We start from the raw sequence: 15007 nt of genomic DNA, 5'->3' as shown, positions 1-15007 counted from the left end.
CACAATGGTGGTGGCCGTGGGGTTAGAACCTGTGATCTTCTGATTAACAGCCCTGTGCTTTAACCACTACGCCACCACCACTCCATAATTTAATAAACTATTCAGCCAGTAAAACAGCAACTGCCGCACAGTGTCCAGGGGCCTTTTGCACCAGCTATATGTACGTTACAACTTAGCCTAGTTGTGGTGTAAATGGGCACTAAGTCACAACTTATGCACTACTAAATATTTGAGCATTGCAACATTAAACTTAGGGAGGACATAAACCTATGTATAAACTAAATATTTACAGAAGACCAGGAGTAATGGATGGAATAAAAAGCAGACTCATTTAATGACATCAATGAGCTCATGTTTTGCTTGACAGGCATTAATCCTTTTGACATATATGATGATGTTGGCATTTACACTCATTTACATTTATGAGTGAGAGCATTTTTCAGGGTGTGTTGCCCGGTTTCACGTTTCAACATACGAAAAATATATACGATATTAAAATGAATAAATGTCTTTTTTTTCCAGCCTGTTGTATTAGTATTTATTTATCACCCTTATATATTTTAGATAAAGTGCCTATTTATTGTTATTTACCCAGGGCAAATATACAATTTATCAAATGTAGCTACTTTTATACTTTTATTATTTATTATTATGACAGTTATGGGTTACATAACTGTCATAGATACTGTCATAGAATGAGAATACTGTCTACATAGAATACTACATAGAACTGTCATAGAATGAGATAAACCTGAAATGCAGGGGTTTTTAAAGCTTCTGTGTTCAAATTTGAAGGCTGCTTATTGGATCAGTAGAGGTAAATGTCATATTATGCAACTATGCATTACTTTACAGAGAGTTTACGACCTACTAGTTAAGTCTTGCCTTAAGAACAGGTGGTGCAGCCAAATTAAGCACTGACTTAGTTACAAACTAACTAGTAGTTACTAAGCCCTTAGTGTGAACTTTACATCCTAACTTACGTAAGAACTTACGCACAGCTGGTGAAACCCTACCCTGTTGTTTTTAAACCCCTTATTTTCTCCTCTCATCAAGTGGTGGGGGTGTTACACAATTCTGCTACAATGAGTCACATACACTAGATAATATTGCATTATTTTAATACTGTACTTTGGTACTGTAGCAAAGCATAATAATAATACATAATAAAAGTTTGCATTATTCAGCATTTCCAAGTTAATCAATTCATGCCATATTACAAAGGCTAATAAAACATTTATGTCATAATGTATTTCATAAGACAAAAGCTTGGCGTGGTGAGGTTCCTCCAACTGCTGAAGGGCTTATTGTGTACAGCCACTGGTCCTCTTATCTTCAATAGCTGTGGAAATGGTGAATGGAGAATACGTTGTTACAACCTTTCACCTTTGAATTCATATACTTCAGATAAGAACATAATATTACCTGAATATTGCAACCTTATCCTCAGGGACACTCAGGGACATTTTTACATGCTCTTATCTGTGTTTCATTTGGAACATCCTTGCAATCAATAATTGGAATTCCTGAGAAAATCTGGATGTTTTGGGAACTTTGGGAGATAACAGAAACTACAGAAAGTTTAACTGATTTTGAAACAATATACAAAATATGCATGTTAATATTATTGCAATCTGTGATTTTTGTGTTGCTGTGTGTGTTGTGTGTTCGTTTTACCCATTTTAGATACATTTTAAAAGTAATTTTCATTTGGGAGCATGAAATGTGACTCTCCTACCTGTATGCAGAGATGTCAGCAATACACACTCTTTCTCTTGTTTGTTCGGATTTTGACCCACAGTTAGGTTTGCAATCACTCCATTTACTCCACTCAGACAAGACAGCATTCACTGATCACAGTGATAGAGAGAAAGAGCCTTATATTAGTTTTTAAAAGATGACATTACACCTTTGATAGTTTGCATTGCAATATCAAGATTCTGACAGAAATGAAGACCACACCCCATCATCTAATATCAGTATTCAATACATGCTTGGAGCCTAATGGTGTACAGATTTACACTTAGGCACTATTGGCTCCAAGTCCTTGCATATACTGTTTGTTTGAAATATGCATGCATTAATGACTCCATTTGTGAACCATTACAACACTAGATTATATCCAATGGAATAAAGCAAATGGTATGTCATTTTGGACTGAAAGGGAAAAAAGTCCCTTTCTATGCTGCTTGTTCAGAAGGATTTTTCTTTGCACTCACTTTCACAGCCCTCAATATCATAGCAGTTGCCGTGTTGCACAATCTCTCCCACGCAAAAATTTCCCTCAAAATCTCTTTCAGCACAGTCCCTCTCTCTCCTTCGGGTTCCCTCCCTGCTCCTACAACGGATTGTTCTTTTTGAAGGCGGTTTACATTCACCCCATGGACCCCATTCAGTCCATACCCCATGTGCTAAGGGAGAGAGAGAGAGAAAGAGAGAGAGAAAACTTGGCACTTTCAATGTGAAATGTTATTTTTCAAAATGTTAGGCAATCTGTGAGGACATTAAGCAATCAATTTGCTCAAATGCTTTATATTACATGTATTTTTGTTAAGAACAATCTTTCATTGTGTACTTACTTGGACAGTGGACTGAAACAGTGCAAAGACCAACCTTTTGGTCATCACCTTGGCACTGTTTGCCACCATATTTCGGTTCAGGAGAATCACACATCCTTCTTTGTTTCTGCCGGCCCACCCCACATGTCACAGAGCAGGCTGCTAATTCTGACCAAGGGCCCCAGTTTCCATCACCTAAGGAAAATCATTCATATTTGTGTACTGTCTTGGTTATTGCTATATTTTTAGCAGAGATGTAAAGGTCTGTTTTCTATAGGCTACATAGTTATCAGCCTTTGGGCAGGCTGAACTCTGTAAACATGTAGTGTTACTTTCAGATAATTGTTTTATTAAAGAAAATACAGTATGTTACGTGGGCAAAAAGGTAGTCCTGTGCAAAGGCGGCTGTCTGTGTCAGAGCCATCACAGTCTCTGCCACGTGGAACCATGGATGGACGAGGTTTGGTGCATGTCCTTTTTCTAAGCTCTTTTGGGGTATTGTGTCCTTCATGAGTACAGGTTCCTCCACAAGGACCCCAGCTTCCCCAATCAGACCACCCACCATGAGCTAGGCAACAAAACAGACCATATTCTCAATTTGTAGTTATAGATCCTGGATTTTGTCATTTAGTCTGCATGAATAGGGCAGTGATTAAATTTAAGTGATGATTTCAAAAATAGAGAGTTAAAAAGCATTCCTTACTTGGGCAGACTACTCCAGTTTCGCAAGGGGCAGTTTCTTCCGCTTCACCGCTACAGGAGCCCCCACAATGTGGAGGCGGGTTAGAGCATGTTCTTTGCCTTTTTTTAATTCCGTATTCACATGTGACTGAACATGGCTGCCAATTGTCCCACTCTGTCCAGCCTCCGTCCACTGAAATCACAAATATATAAAACATTAGAAATATAACAGAGACCTACTTATGCCTAAATTGTAATATTCAGCTTTGCTGTCCTTTTTTACCTGGGCAACATTCCTTTTCCACACATGGTTCAGTTTGAAGACTTCCCAGTTTCTCTGGGTCTGAGCAAGACCCTATTCCGTAACACATACGGTGCCTTTGCCTAACTCCCTCTGTGCAAGGCACTGAGCATTTGCCCCAGGAAGACCACTCAGTCCATGCTGCCCGCCTGGATGTTATCAAATATTTCAAAAAAACTTTCTTAGTGATATTTCAATTATTTTACCTCTGTGATGCTTGGATCAGCTTTTTTACATCTTAAAATATTAATAAACATGGGGCCAGATTGTGGCAGCAGTACAATGCATAATGTTCACAACAACCATAAGAATGGTGAAAAATTTGATCTCAGTGATTTCGACTGTGGCATGTTTGTTGGTTCCAGATGTGCTGGTTTGAGTATTTCTGTAACTGCTGATCTCCTGGTATTTTCACACACAACAGTCACTAGAGTTTACTCAGAATGGTACCAAAAACAAAACACATCCAGTGAAAGGCAGTTCTGCAGACGGAAACACCTTGTTGAAGTGAGAGGTCAACAGAGAATTGCCAGACTGGTTCCAGGTGACAGGAAGGCTACGGTAACTCAGATAACCACTCTGAACAATTGTAGTGAGCAGAATAGCGTCTAAGAATGCACAACACATCGAACCTTGAGGCAGATGGGCTATAACAGCAGGCACTTTATTAGGACCATAGTGTTCCTAAAAAAGTTCTCACTGAGTATATTTCCTAATATGGTCACATAGTTATTTTGAAATAATTAAGAATAATTAAAATTTGCATATGATAGTATTAATGAGTTTAACTCATTGTTCATGTTTCATGAAGTTAAATATATGCATAGACTTTAGTTTCCTTTATAAAATATCCCCAGTTCATACTGTAAGTATCTAAGGTTACTTCAAGCTTAAGTGTGTAACTTTTTGAATGTGCAGACAATTATAATTAAGCCATTCTTAGGTTTGTTTTAGAAGCCCGACAAAGTACATTACTGACTTAACCAGTGGTGTGAGTTTGGTGCAGATATTACTTACTTCAGCTTTAACCATAAAATATTCCATTGCACAATATATATATAAAATATTAAGTTGAATTAACATTATCACCCCATGTATACATCAATTTAACTTACCTACAGGACTTGCATACTCCATCTGCTGCTATATAGCCATAGTTGGGGTTCATGCAACATTCATCTTGTTTAACCTCACCCAATAGATCATTACATATTCCATTGGGCAGGGAAAATTCTGAGAAACACTGCACTACCTGTGAAACTTCAGAAAGACACCAAACTAATTAATGAATTAAACATTTATTGAAATAATACAGAATGAAACATTTCTAATGCAGCACAGATGAACTTGTGTATTAGCATTCAACAAAGAAAGTTGTTTCAGAGATTAAATATTTTGTATCATAATATACTAATAGGTAAATGTAAGTTTGGTAGAAGGATGTATAGTATTTATAGTTTCAATGGGCAACATTGTCACTAAATTTTACCAACCTGATTGCTGGACTTGTGTCCCCAGGAGCACAACCACCCACAAGTTCAGATTCATGGTTTGATATCCTAAGATTAAGTGAAAGAACATAAGTAAACTAAAAAACTATTTAAAAAAATCTGACTGCTAAGAATGCAGAAGCACTAAAATCACACACAAATGTGGATGTAGGTTTTTAATAGTTTTAATAGTTTAATAGGATAATATTGTTGATCATCAGGCATATCATTAAAAAGTTGATTATAATGTTTTTACAAATATTAAGTTTATACATTATGAGTTTAGTATGTTTCACTCTGTCAGGGTTTTCTGTTAAACACTTACCTTACAGTTTTCTTCCTCTTCTTATGGTAGTTCCAAGTGAATGACAATGATTGGTCGGTTCAACCTCCCCATACAGTGACTTTCATTTGAAGATACATTTTTTTTACAGGAATTGTATATTGTGAAACATGTTAACCAGCTTCCCTTATAAGAAACATAATTTTGCAAAATTATCATCACTGACCTGCTGTTTTTTAAAAAATAAAACCGTTTCAGTTCCACGCCTTCAGCATTTCATCACAGCAGTTGCGTAAAGTCTTATAAGTTCAAAATGTTAAGGTATTTGGAAGACAGACCCAAAAGTTAAGGTCTCTGCTAATTTCTTCATACGTGTATACCTCACATGCATATATTTGTGATTAAAGCCCTATAATAACTGAAAAGATAATTTGCATTGTTCTAGTTTGCACACTTACATGTCGTTTGAAAACTATAACTTTTTTTAATGATCATATCATAAGTAAAATTAGAAACTGTTATTATATATATTTAAACACGTACTGGCTGTGTATTATGACATGAAGTTACATTGTATAGAGTCGTGTGGGTTCCTCTTTTATCAGGCCAGTGGCACAATTAATAACGCATATAATTGAAGACTCCTGGCTAGTTCATTTGATTTTTTTCTATATTTAATTTCCTAAAGTTTAACCAATAGAAGGAATTGCAGATATAATTACATTATGAAGGAGATGGACTCTCAGAGTGCCAAGCATTGATACTGATGAAATGTTTCTTTTTCCCCCCTTGAAAGTGTTTTAAGAAGCCACTGATTATAATAAAAAATTCAGATTTGAAAAATATATTTTCAAGTATACTTTGTTTTGGGGTGAATTTTGTGTGTGACTTGAGCAGACTGTAATCTTCAATGGTCAAATCTTGATTTTTAAGCATAATTTTCTTTAAGATGTATTTGGGGTTACAGCAAGCATTGACATTCGATATAAATTTGTTCACACCAAAACTGTTGTTGTGATATAGTTCAGTGTCAGATATTGTAATGCGTATTTTTCTTCTAATAAAAGTTGCAATTGTGGTGGTTATTAAAATAAAGAAGAAAAAACAACAATCATTAAATAGTTTCAGAAAATATGTATTTAATACATTGGTTGTGTCGAACATTGCTTTACAACAATAGTTATTGTTATCATATTTATTTGTTCCAGATTGTTGTGGTCCAGAAATTCTTCTACAGCAATTATTTTTGCCTTATGATTGTTCAATCTATAGAGGGAGGTGGAACGTTGCTCAGTTGAAGTAATATTCCCAGGTTCAATACAGGTTAAGCTCAATCAACAGCATTTGTGGTTGATAATGTTGATAATGACAAAAATGTATTAGACTTGTCCTTCCTTTTCTTAAAAAAAGAAGCAAAGAGTCGCGTGGCGCCATGCGAGGATTGGAAGTGTGAATGGCGAGCTCTGCACACTTTGCTAGTTTTAATACTTTTTATGTCATAAACCGGTGAGATTCGATACACTTTGATACTTCACTGTTCTAAGAAGACAATATGTCAAAGAATTAAAAATCCTCGGGCTGTGGAGACATTAAATGACAATTACGTGCTCAAGCTGATACGCCTGGCCAGGCCGCAGAACAGGGACTCAGTTTGGACAGTGCGGTGAAAGAGATTCAGCATCAAATGTTGAACAAGTCGGAAATGCTGGCAAAGGTCATTGCTGACTTGGAGGATCTTGCTGTAATACGTTGATCAATCACTGTCATGGAGATGAAATTCACTGAGATGGTTACATGAGTGTCGGATGTTGAGAAACGGGTCGCTTATCTGGAGTCATCGGAGAGGGAATTAGCTGCTAATCCTCTAGCGACCAAGATAGACTTAGAGCTTGTTTTGGAAAAGTTGGAAGACCTTGAGAATCATAACTGGCGAAACAACATCCGAATTGTTGGAATTCCTGAGGAGGAGGAAGGCTGAGATATGGTTAAATTCCTAGACGGGCTCTTCCTGAGTCTGCTCGACATAACAGGCCAAAAGCTGTAAATCGAGCAAGCTCACAGAGTTCGGAGATCCATGGCGGGAGACAGGCCCCGATCAATTCTTAATTGAAGATGAATAAAGATCTCACATTACGCGAGGCGAGGAGTAATGGAAGCTTTTCTTGGAAGTACCACAACATTTCTTATTTTCAGAATTTGCTAATTCATCAAGAGAAAACGTGATAAATTCAAGGAATGCAAAAAACCTTTACATCAACGGAATGCCGCTTTTGAACTGATGTTCCCAGCCAAATTGAGAATAGACATTAGAATAGAATTTTTTTTATTATTTAAGTCAATGGAATGAGTAGGTTATTGTGTGATACTCTCTATGCAGCCAAGTGGGCCTGACTTAATGAACATTCACTTGACTGTCCAAGGAAACTGAGCACCTTCTTTGTTTCTTTTTGTGCTGGTTCCGCCTAGCTACTACATTTACATTTACATTTATTCATTTGGCAGACGCTTTTATCCAAAGCGACTTACAAAAGAGGAAAACATAAGCGAATCATCTTAAGGAGACAGTGATACGAAAAGTGCCATACTACAAAGTTTCACTATCATCAGAATAGTATACAAAACAGATTTATGTGCAACAAGAATTGTAAATTTTTATTTATGTATTTTTTTTTTTAGTGACCGGTTAAGTGCTTTTGGAAAAGATGTGTTTTTAGCCGTTTTTTGAAGATAGAGAGTGAGTCAGCTTCACGGATTGAGTTGGGAAGGTAATTCCACCAATGTGGTATGATGAAACTGAATGTCCGGGAAAGTGTTTTGGTGCCTCTTTGTTTTGGTACGACAAGGCGACGTTCCTTAGCCAACCGCAGGCTTCTGGTGGGAACGTAGCTCTGCATAAATGTTTACTAAAGTTTGTTTTGTGGCATAACACTCCTTCAAAACAGTTATGTGGATTAATCTACATGCTCTTTGTGCTTATGCCTTCTATTGCCTGGAGTTTGTTTTATAGATTATTTTCTGTTGTGTAATTCTCTCTCACAAAATTTGTATAGAAGCACCAGACTTGAGCACTTGGGCTCGTATGCGTACATTGACTGTTTGAGTTTATTGGAATGGACGCCAGTTGGTGCTTTCGTGCGTGGGGTTACCACACGCCAGCAGCACAAGCCATCGGTTTTGAGTGTACGGTCGACCTCTGATGCAGCTGTGTGCGCTCTCTCATTTGCACATCTCGAGATCCGCACCTTAACATAATCCATAACGTCTTTCAGCATGAATCTCTCCTTTGATAGGGTTAAGGCGCATGTTTTAGTTTTTTCTGTTTGCTTGGTTCCGGGGGAAGTTCAGGGATTGACTGTTGCACTAATGCCAGAACGTGGCTGTTATAATTTTATATTCTTTTTTTTTTCTAATATGTAAAAATGTCAAACGTTATTTTGAGTGGATTGTCTCTCTCCACATGGAATGTGAATGGGTTGGGGCACCCCATAAAAAGAAGGAAGGATATTTCTTTTCTTAAATGTAAGAAATATGATGTAGTGTTTCTTCAAGAAACACATATTTTGAATCCATGTGGTAGGGACTATACATTTTTTCATCAGTCCATAAGATTTATCCTAGAATAGATTTTGTTTTAGATTTAAGTCCCTCATTTCATCTGTTGATGATTGTTCAATTGGAAATATTTTAGTCTCAGATAACACCCTGGTGATTTTAGAGGTGTTGCCACATACAGAGAAAAAGAAATCATATAGTTGGTTCTTTAATGTATCCCTTTTGCAAAATCCTGAATTCCCAAAAATGCTAAAGGCTGAATCAATGTCTGTATGGAGAACAGTTGGTGCTCAGTCTCCTCTGTGGCCATGGCTTGGGAGGCACTTAAGGCGGTTCTTAGTGGTTGGATCATACAGTATGCCTCATACACCAAAAAATCCAAAGCATGAGAACTTGTTGGAGTTGGAAGGGAATGTTAAAGGGTAACTAAACCCTAAAACAACTTTTTTTAGTTAATGATCTGTAAGCATGGGGCTTATTAGTACTGGTCATTGATTCAAGTAATTTTTTTGACATTTGTGTATAAAGTGTTTTAATTCTACAATATATGGTGTAAAAACGTCTGAGTGCTGCCCTCTTCAGGTTGAACGGTGGCTACTGCAGTTGAATTTTACTATTGGCTGTTGCGGTACTTCGTGGCGTAAGCGGTGACAGCTGACGTAAGCAGGTTCCAGCTCACCACGCCAGATTCATGTACATGTCGTCTTGCGACCGTGTGAGGAATAATAATAACATAGAGTCTGACAGCAGCTGTCAATTAATCCGTCACTACGAGTCTCAGGTTCTGAGAAGGTTAGGTTACCAAAAATTCTGGTTAACCAATTAAGTAAAGTTATGACATCTCTTATACATATAGAACCCCCAGAAGAACACCCCAGTGGTCCCACATGATTATAGACACACAAAAACAAATATTAAAAAATAAAATAATAAAATAAATAAAATATAATAATCACACACATAACATCTACACCTCTCTCTCCACTGTCCCTCCCTGAGAGCCCTCCGAAAATACCAGATATTTTCCCCATTTTCCCACAAACAAGTCCAAATTACTCAATCTGCTAGATGCCCCTTCTTCAAAAGCTGCCACCCTCCCCATTTCCGCACACCACTCCAGAAATGATAGCGCTCCGTCCGACTTCCAACCCCTTAAAATGACTTGTCTGCCAATCATAACACTTGTCAGAACCAAATTTTATATTAATTTGTCGATAAAATTTATGACCTCCCCATCGCCCAAAATAAAATGTCTGGGGCAAAGTAAAACTTGAGTGCCCAAAACTTCAGAAATAACTCTGAACCCTCAACCAAAAATCTTGAATCTTAACAAACACCCAAAAGAGTTGTATCTCCAACATCTGATTGGCAACACCAGCAGGTGGGTGTGTTTTTAAGACCAAGCCTATATAATCAAGAGGGGGTCCAGTAAAATCATTGTAAAATCTTAAAATGAATAAGGCGATTTCCTTACATCTTAAGATGGTGACTTGACATTTTTTAGAATCCTAGTCCACACTCCTTCCTCCAATACCAAATTCAAATCTTTTTCCCATAATCTTTAGTTAAAACTCCATCCTCCAGACTCTGAATTAGCAGGGAGTAATACACTGCTGCCTCATGACCTTTTCCATAAGCAGTAATCACCCCCTCTCTTATTTCAAGCAATTCGATAGCATAGCAAAGTCCTTCATTTGGAATGGTAAGCGTCCTAGATTACATTTTAATAAGTTACATTGGCCGATTCACAAAGGTCTACCCAAGATTTTGTTTTGTTATTATGCATTCGATCTCAGACATTTGGCTCATTGGTCACTTCCACCTGAGAGAGCACTACCCTGGTTTTGTATTGAACAGGAATTATTTTGTATTTAACTATTTCACTATTGCAAAGCCTTTCTTTTTTTTCTTTCTTTCTTACTTTTTATTATAGACTTTTCAAGAAAATTATTTACATGAAAAAATAAAATTCATAAAAATAAAAATGATAATAAACAAAAATATAGTATACATTCTGTTTTTGAGGTATGTACAGGTTAACAGATTCACAGACATTAATTATTGTTTACATTACAGTACTCTATCCATTTCTGCCAACATTTTAGAAATAGATCCTTTTTAAGTCTCAAAACAAGAGTCAATTCTTTCATATTGTACATCTCCTTAACAATTTCTACCCATTCTCCAATCAAGGGGATGTCCTGCTTATACCAATGTCTAGTGATACTCTTTTTGTATGCTACTCATAATATATTAACAAAATATATATCTCCCCTCAGCACAGGGTGTGAAGTGTTCCCAAGATACAGTGTTGAGAAATTCCTTGGTATTTCGTACCCTAAAATATTTTTAATCTCTAACAAATCCATGTTCCAGAAAGGTATTATCTTTGGGCAGCTCCAGATTATATGAAATGGGTCAACATCCTCATGCCCAACACATCCTCCAGTATGTTTGTGGTGTGGATGATTGTTTACTTTTGAAAAAAATGCACTTGGTTTTTCCATACAAACTCTATCCATTTCCGTGAATGGGTAATTGTATGTTGTGTTTTGCAAGCAGAGTACCATTCTTCATTTGGAATTTCTTCCCCTAATTCTCTTTCCCATTTATGCTTGATATAACTAGAGCTGTTTTTTTTCTATTCTCCCTCGTGGCATGATAGAGAGAAGATATTATTCTTGGATTATTCTTTGTATACATCAAAGTCAATTATCCACTCTGTTCGTTTATTTAATTCCATGTTCCTCGCTTTCTTAATTTTCCTCTCAAAACAGTCCTGTATCTGTAGATACAGATAAAAACTATTGTTCCCTGTCTGTCGCTCACTTCGACATTGTGTCGAAGAAGCGACACTAGGGGTCTCTCTTGAGCATCGAATATGCCTCTGATCTATGAAAAAAGGCCAATGGGAATTAGGCAGACAGTATTTGCATATCCCGCCCCAGACACATGGGTATAAAAGCAGAGAAATACATAGAGTTCATTCAGAAATTTTCTTCGGAGCCGATGGTCGTGTTGCAGTCAGGTGCGAGTCACACACCTGTTCCTGTTTCCTCTGACGCTTTGACTGCTGTTGGATCTACGGCGCACTTTAGCGACTTTCTCCATTCTCTGCACGGCAGTGCAGTTTGCCCCTGGACTCTTCAACAGTGCAAAAAACTAAAAGAGTTTTTATAAAAGAGTGATTTCTCTGAAAGAGTAATTTTTTCTAAAAGAACAATATGCAGCTGGCGTTGAACGTTCTTTTCAGGACGCATCTTTGTTAAGATGCCCTGCGTAGTTCCTGGATGCGGTAGAGTGCTCTCCGCTTCAGATGGCCACAGGCGTTGTCTCGTGTGTCTGGGTTGTGATCGCACCGAGGCAGCGTTTGTGGATGGTTCATGTTCTCACTGCGAGAACATGACCATGGCAACGTTGCGGTCGTGGCTTGCTTTCAACATAAAGCACGCCACTCCAGCAGCCCCCCGCATTGCTCCTTCTTCCCACGGGATTGAGGTCGGTGCGGCTGGCGATGGAGGAAATCTGGGGACGGCAGCCGGTGCAGCTCCGCTGGGTACGCCCCCTCGGACCACCCGCCCCCCGGCATTCTCGTTGACTCCCGTCCGTGCTCGAGGCAACAGCGGCTCGCCTTACAGCCAGCCTGCCTATCCTCTGGAGCTCGAGGTGGATGAGCTCGCTGCTGCATCGGAGAGCATGGCGTCTGACGCTGATTACTCCCCTGGGCTGCCACCTTCGAGCCAGAATGCCAAGGCTGAGGCTGAAGCGCAGATGTCCGATATGCTTGCCCGGACCGCCGGTCAGACAGCACCACCGCGGTAGCGAACATAAATCGCCAAGGCGGCATACACTCCCGCCACATGTCGCGACTCGCCCGTCGTCTCCTCCTTATGGAGCCAGCCGTGACTTAAGTTACTGCGCACCACTCACATCCCTGGCGACCTCATTGTGATAGCGGACGCGCTGTCACGACAACGCTGGCCCGGTGGAGAGTGGAGGCTTCACCCCCTGTCGGTTCAGCTGATTTGGGAACGATTCGGCAAGGCCCAGGTAGACCTGTTTGCCTCCTGAGAGACCTCCCACTGCCCGCTCTGGAGTGCCCGAAGGTGTATGTTGCTGCGATCGCGGCTCACCACAACGCAGTAGACGGCAAGTCTTTGGGTAAGCACAACTTAATCATCAGGTTCCTAAGAGGCGCCCGGAGGTTAAATCCTTCCCGGGCCAAGCCTGTTCCCCTCCTGGGATCTCTCAGTGGTCCTCACGGGCCTTCAGAGACCCCCCTTCGAGCCGCTAGAATCAGTTGGACTCAGGGCCCTCTCTCTAAAGACTGCCCTGCTGATCGCGCTCGCATCCATCAAGAGGGTCGGGGACCTGCAAGCGTTCTCTGTTAGCGACACTTGCCTGGAGTTCGATCCGGCAGAAACACGTGTGATCCTAAGACCGCGACCGGGCTATGTGCCCAAGGTTCCTACCACGCCCTTCAGAGACCAGGTAGTGAACCTGCAAGTGCTGCCCCGGGAGGAGGCAGACCCAGCCCCTTCATTGCTGTGTCCAGTACGTGCTTTGCGTACCTACTTGGACTGCACGCAGAGCTTTAGACATTCTGAGCAGCTCTTTGTCTGCTTTGGTGGACAGCGGAAAGGGAATGCTGTCTCCAAACAGAGGCTTTCCAACTGGGTGGTCGACACCATTTCATTGTCCTATCACACCCAGGCCGTGCCCCCCCCTTGCAGCTCCGAGCACACTCAACAAGGAGTGTTGCATCCTCGTGGGCACTAGACAGGGGCACCTCCCTGGCAGACATATACAGAGCAGCGGCTTGGGCAACACATAATACCTTTGCAAGATTTAACAATCTCAGGGTTGAGTCAGTATTGTCCCGTGTTTTCTCAGTTCCGAGCCGGTAGAACTCGGTAACACGCTGATCGGTAACACGCGCTTTCCCTCTGAGGTAAATCTGTGCGCTTTCTCTCCCAGGAGATTCTGTATATTCGGATCCCTGTAAGGTTGCGTGTAAGGGCCCCAGCCGTTTGGCTTTATGCGAGAAACATAGAGAGAAAAGAGGCACGGCTAGGCTCGGCCCGTTCCCAGGTTGCCAAGTGTCACCTTGTTCCCCTGCTTAGGGTAACCAAAAGGATTCCGACGACTTTTTATGGGGCATTGGGAAGGGTACGTGCAGTCTGACACAACTGGTCGCCTTTGCACGTAAAATACCTGCCCGCTCTTGTGTCAGCAGTACACGTACACGGCTCAGTGCATGCCGTGATTTGAATTAGACCCCTAGTGTCACTTCTTCGACACAACGTCGAAGTGAGTGACAGACGGGGAATGTCTAGGTTACGGATGTACACATCCGGAGGACACAACGTGACGCTTGCCAACGGGCCGAGCCTAGCCGGGCCTCTTTTCCAAATTTGGAAAAAAGTTATAATTTTCTTTTAACTCTGCAAAACTTTGAAATTTCCCTTGCTCAACAAATGTACAAAATGCAGTTAGTTACCCATCTCTTAAATCCTAAATCAATGCACCCTGGTTTAACCTTATCGTCAAATGCCACCCATCTCAACAATTTAATCAGATTTTTTAGGTTATACTGCTCGACTAATTTAAACCATATCTCAAGTGTAATATCTGATTTTTGATCTAGATTATTTCTTGAAGTCAATGACTTTTCTTTATCACCTAGAAGACTCTGTGTAGGTAAACCCTGATTTACGAGTTCTATGTCTTTCAATTTAGATGTGTAGTTGGGGTTACACCAGCATGCACAAGGTCTACTTTGCACAGCGTTGAAGTATTCTAGTTGATTTGGTAAGGCTAATCCTCCTTTGTCCTTTGCCAGCTGTATTGTTGTATATCTTATTTGTGTTTTTTCCCCCTCCCAAATAAATTTCGAAATCATCTTGTCCCCATCTTGAATCTTAGGAATCGTTACTGGCAAAGCTTGGAAAAGATACAGTAATCTTGGGACAACATTCATTTTCACAACCTCTATTCTACAGCTGAATTCCATGGGTAGGGTTGACCATATCTCAATATCTCTTTGGATGTCCTTATTTTTTTGCCAGAATATAGTTATTAAGTTTTGTGCATACACAAACACAAGACAAACAACCACAATGCCAGAAAGCCATCACTGTAC

The 15007-nt window shown here is 39.9% G+C and overlaps 1 protein-coding gene across 2 annotated transcripts in view; it reads right to left on the bottom strand.

Annotated features, from left to right (window-relative positions):
* Positions 1-1116: 1116 nt before the first annotated feature.
* Positions 1117-15007, bottom strand: part of LOC127621296 (properdin-like) — a 35112-nt gene continuing 21221 nt past the window's right edge. The window contains exons 1-11 of one of the 2 annotated variants that reach the window (XM_052094835.1): positions 5356-5423; positions 5034-5099; positions 4656-4800; positions 3523-3689; positions 3262-3432; positions 2932-3126; positions 2580-2753; positions 2220-2411; positions 1739-1850; positions 1426-1552; positions 1117-1342 (exon numbers count right to left, since the gene is read on the bottom strand). In XM_052094835.1, the coding sequence (XP_051950795.1) occupies positions 1447-1552; positions 1739-1850; positions 2220-2411; positions 2580-2753; positions 2932-3126; positions 3262-3432; positions 3523-3689; positions 4656-4800; positions 5034-5088 (1317 nt within the window). In that variant the 5' untranslated portion in view covers positions 5089-5099; positions 5356-5423 and the 3' untranslated portion in view covers positions 1117-1342; positions 1426-1446. Of the gene's footprint in view, positions 1343-1425; positions 1553-1738; positions 1851-2219; positions 2412-2579; positions 2754-2931; positions 3127-3261; positions 3433-3522; positions 3690-4655; positions 4801-5033; positions 5100-5355; positions 5424-15007 lie in introns of those variants that run through there. The other variant, XM_052094834.1, reaches the window with a different exon arrangement.

This window comes from Xyrauchen texanus, chromosome 27 (genome assembly GCF_025860055.1).
Source record: "Xyrauchen texanus isolate HMW12.3.18 chromosome 27, RBS_HiC_50CHRs, whole genome shotgun sequence".
NCBI lineage: Eukaryota > Metazoa > Chordata > Actinopteri > Cypriniformes > Catostomidae > Xyrauchen > Xyrauchen texanus.
The sequence above is the reverse complement of the archived record's forward strand: the minus strand, read 5'-3'. Positions and strand labels throughout refer to the sequence as shown.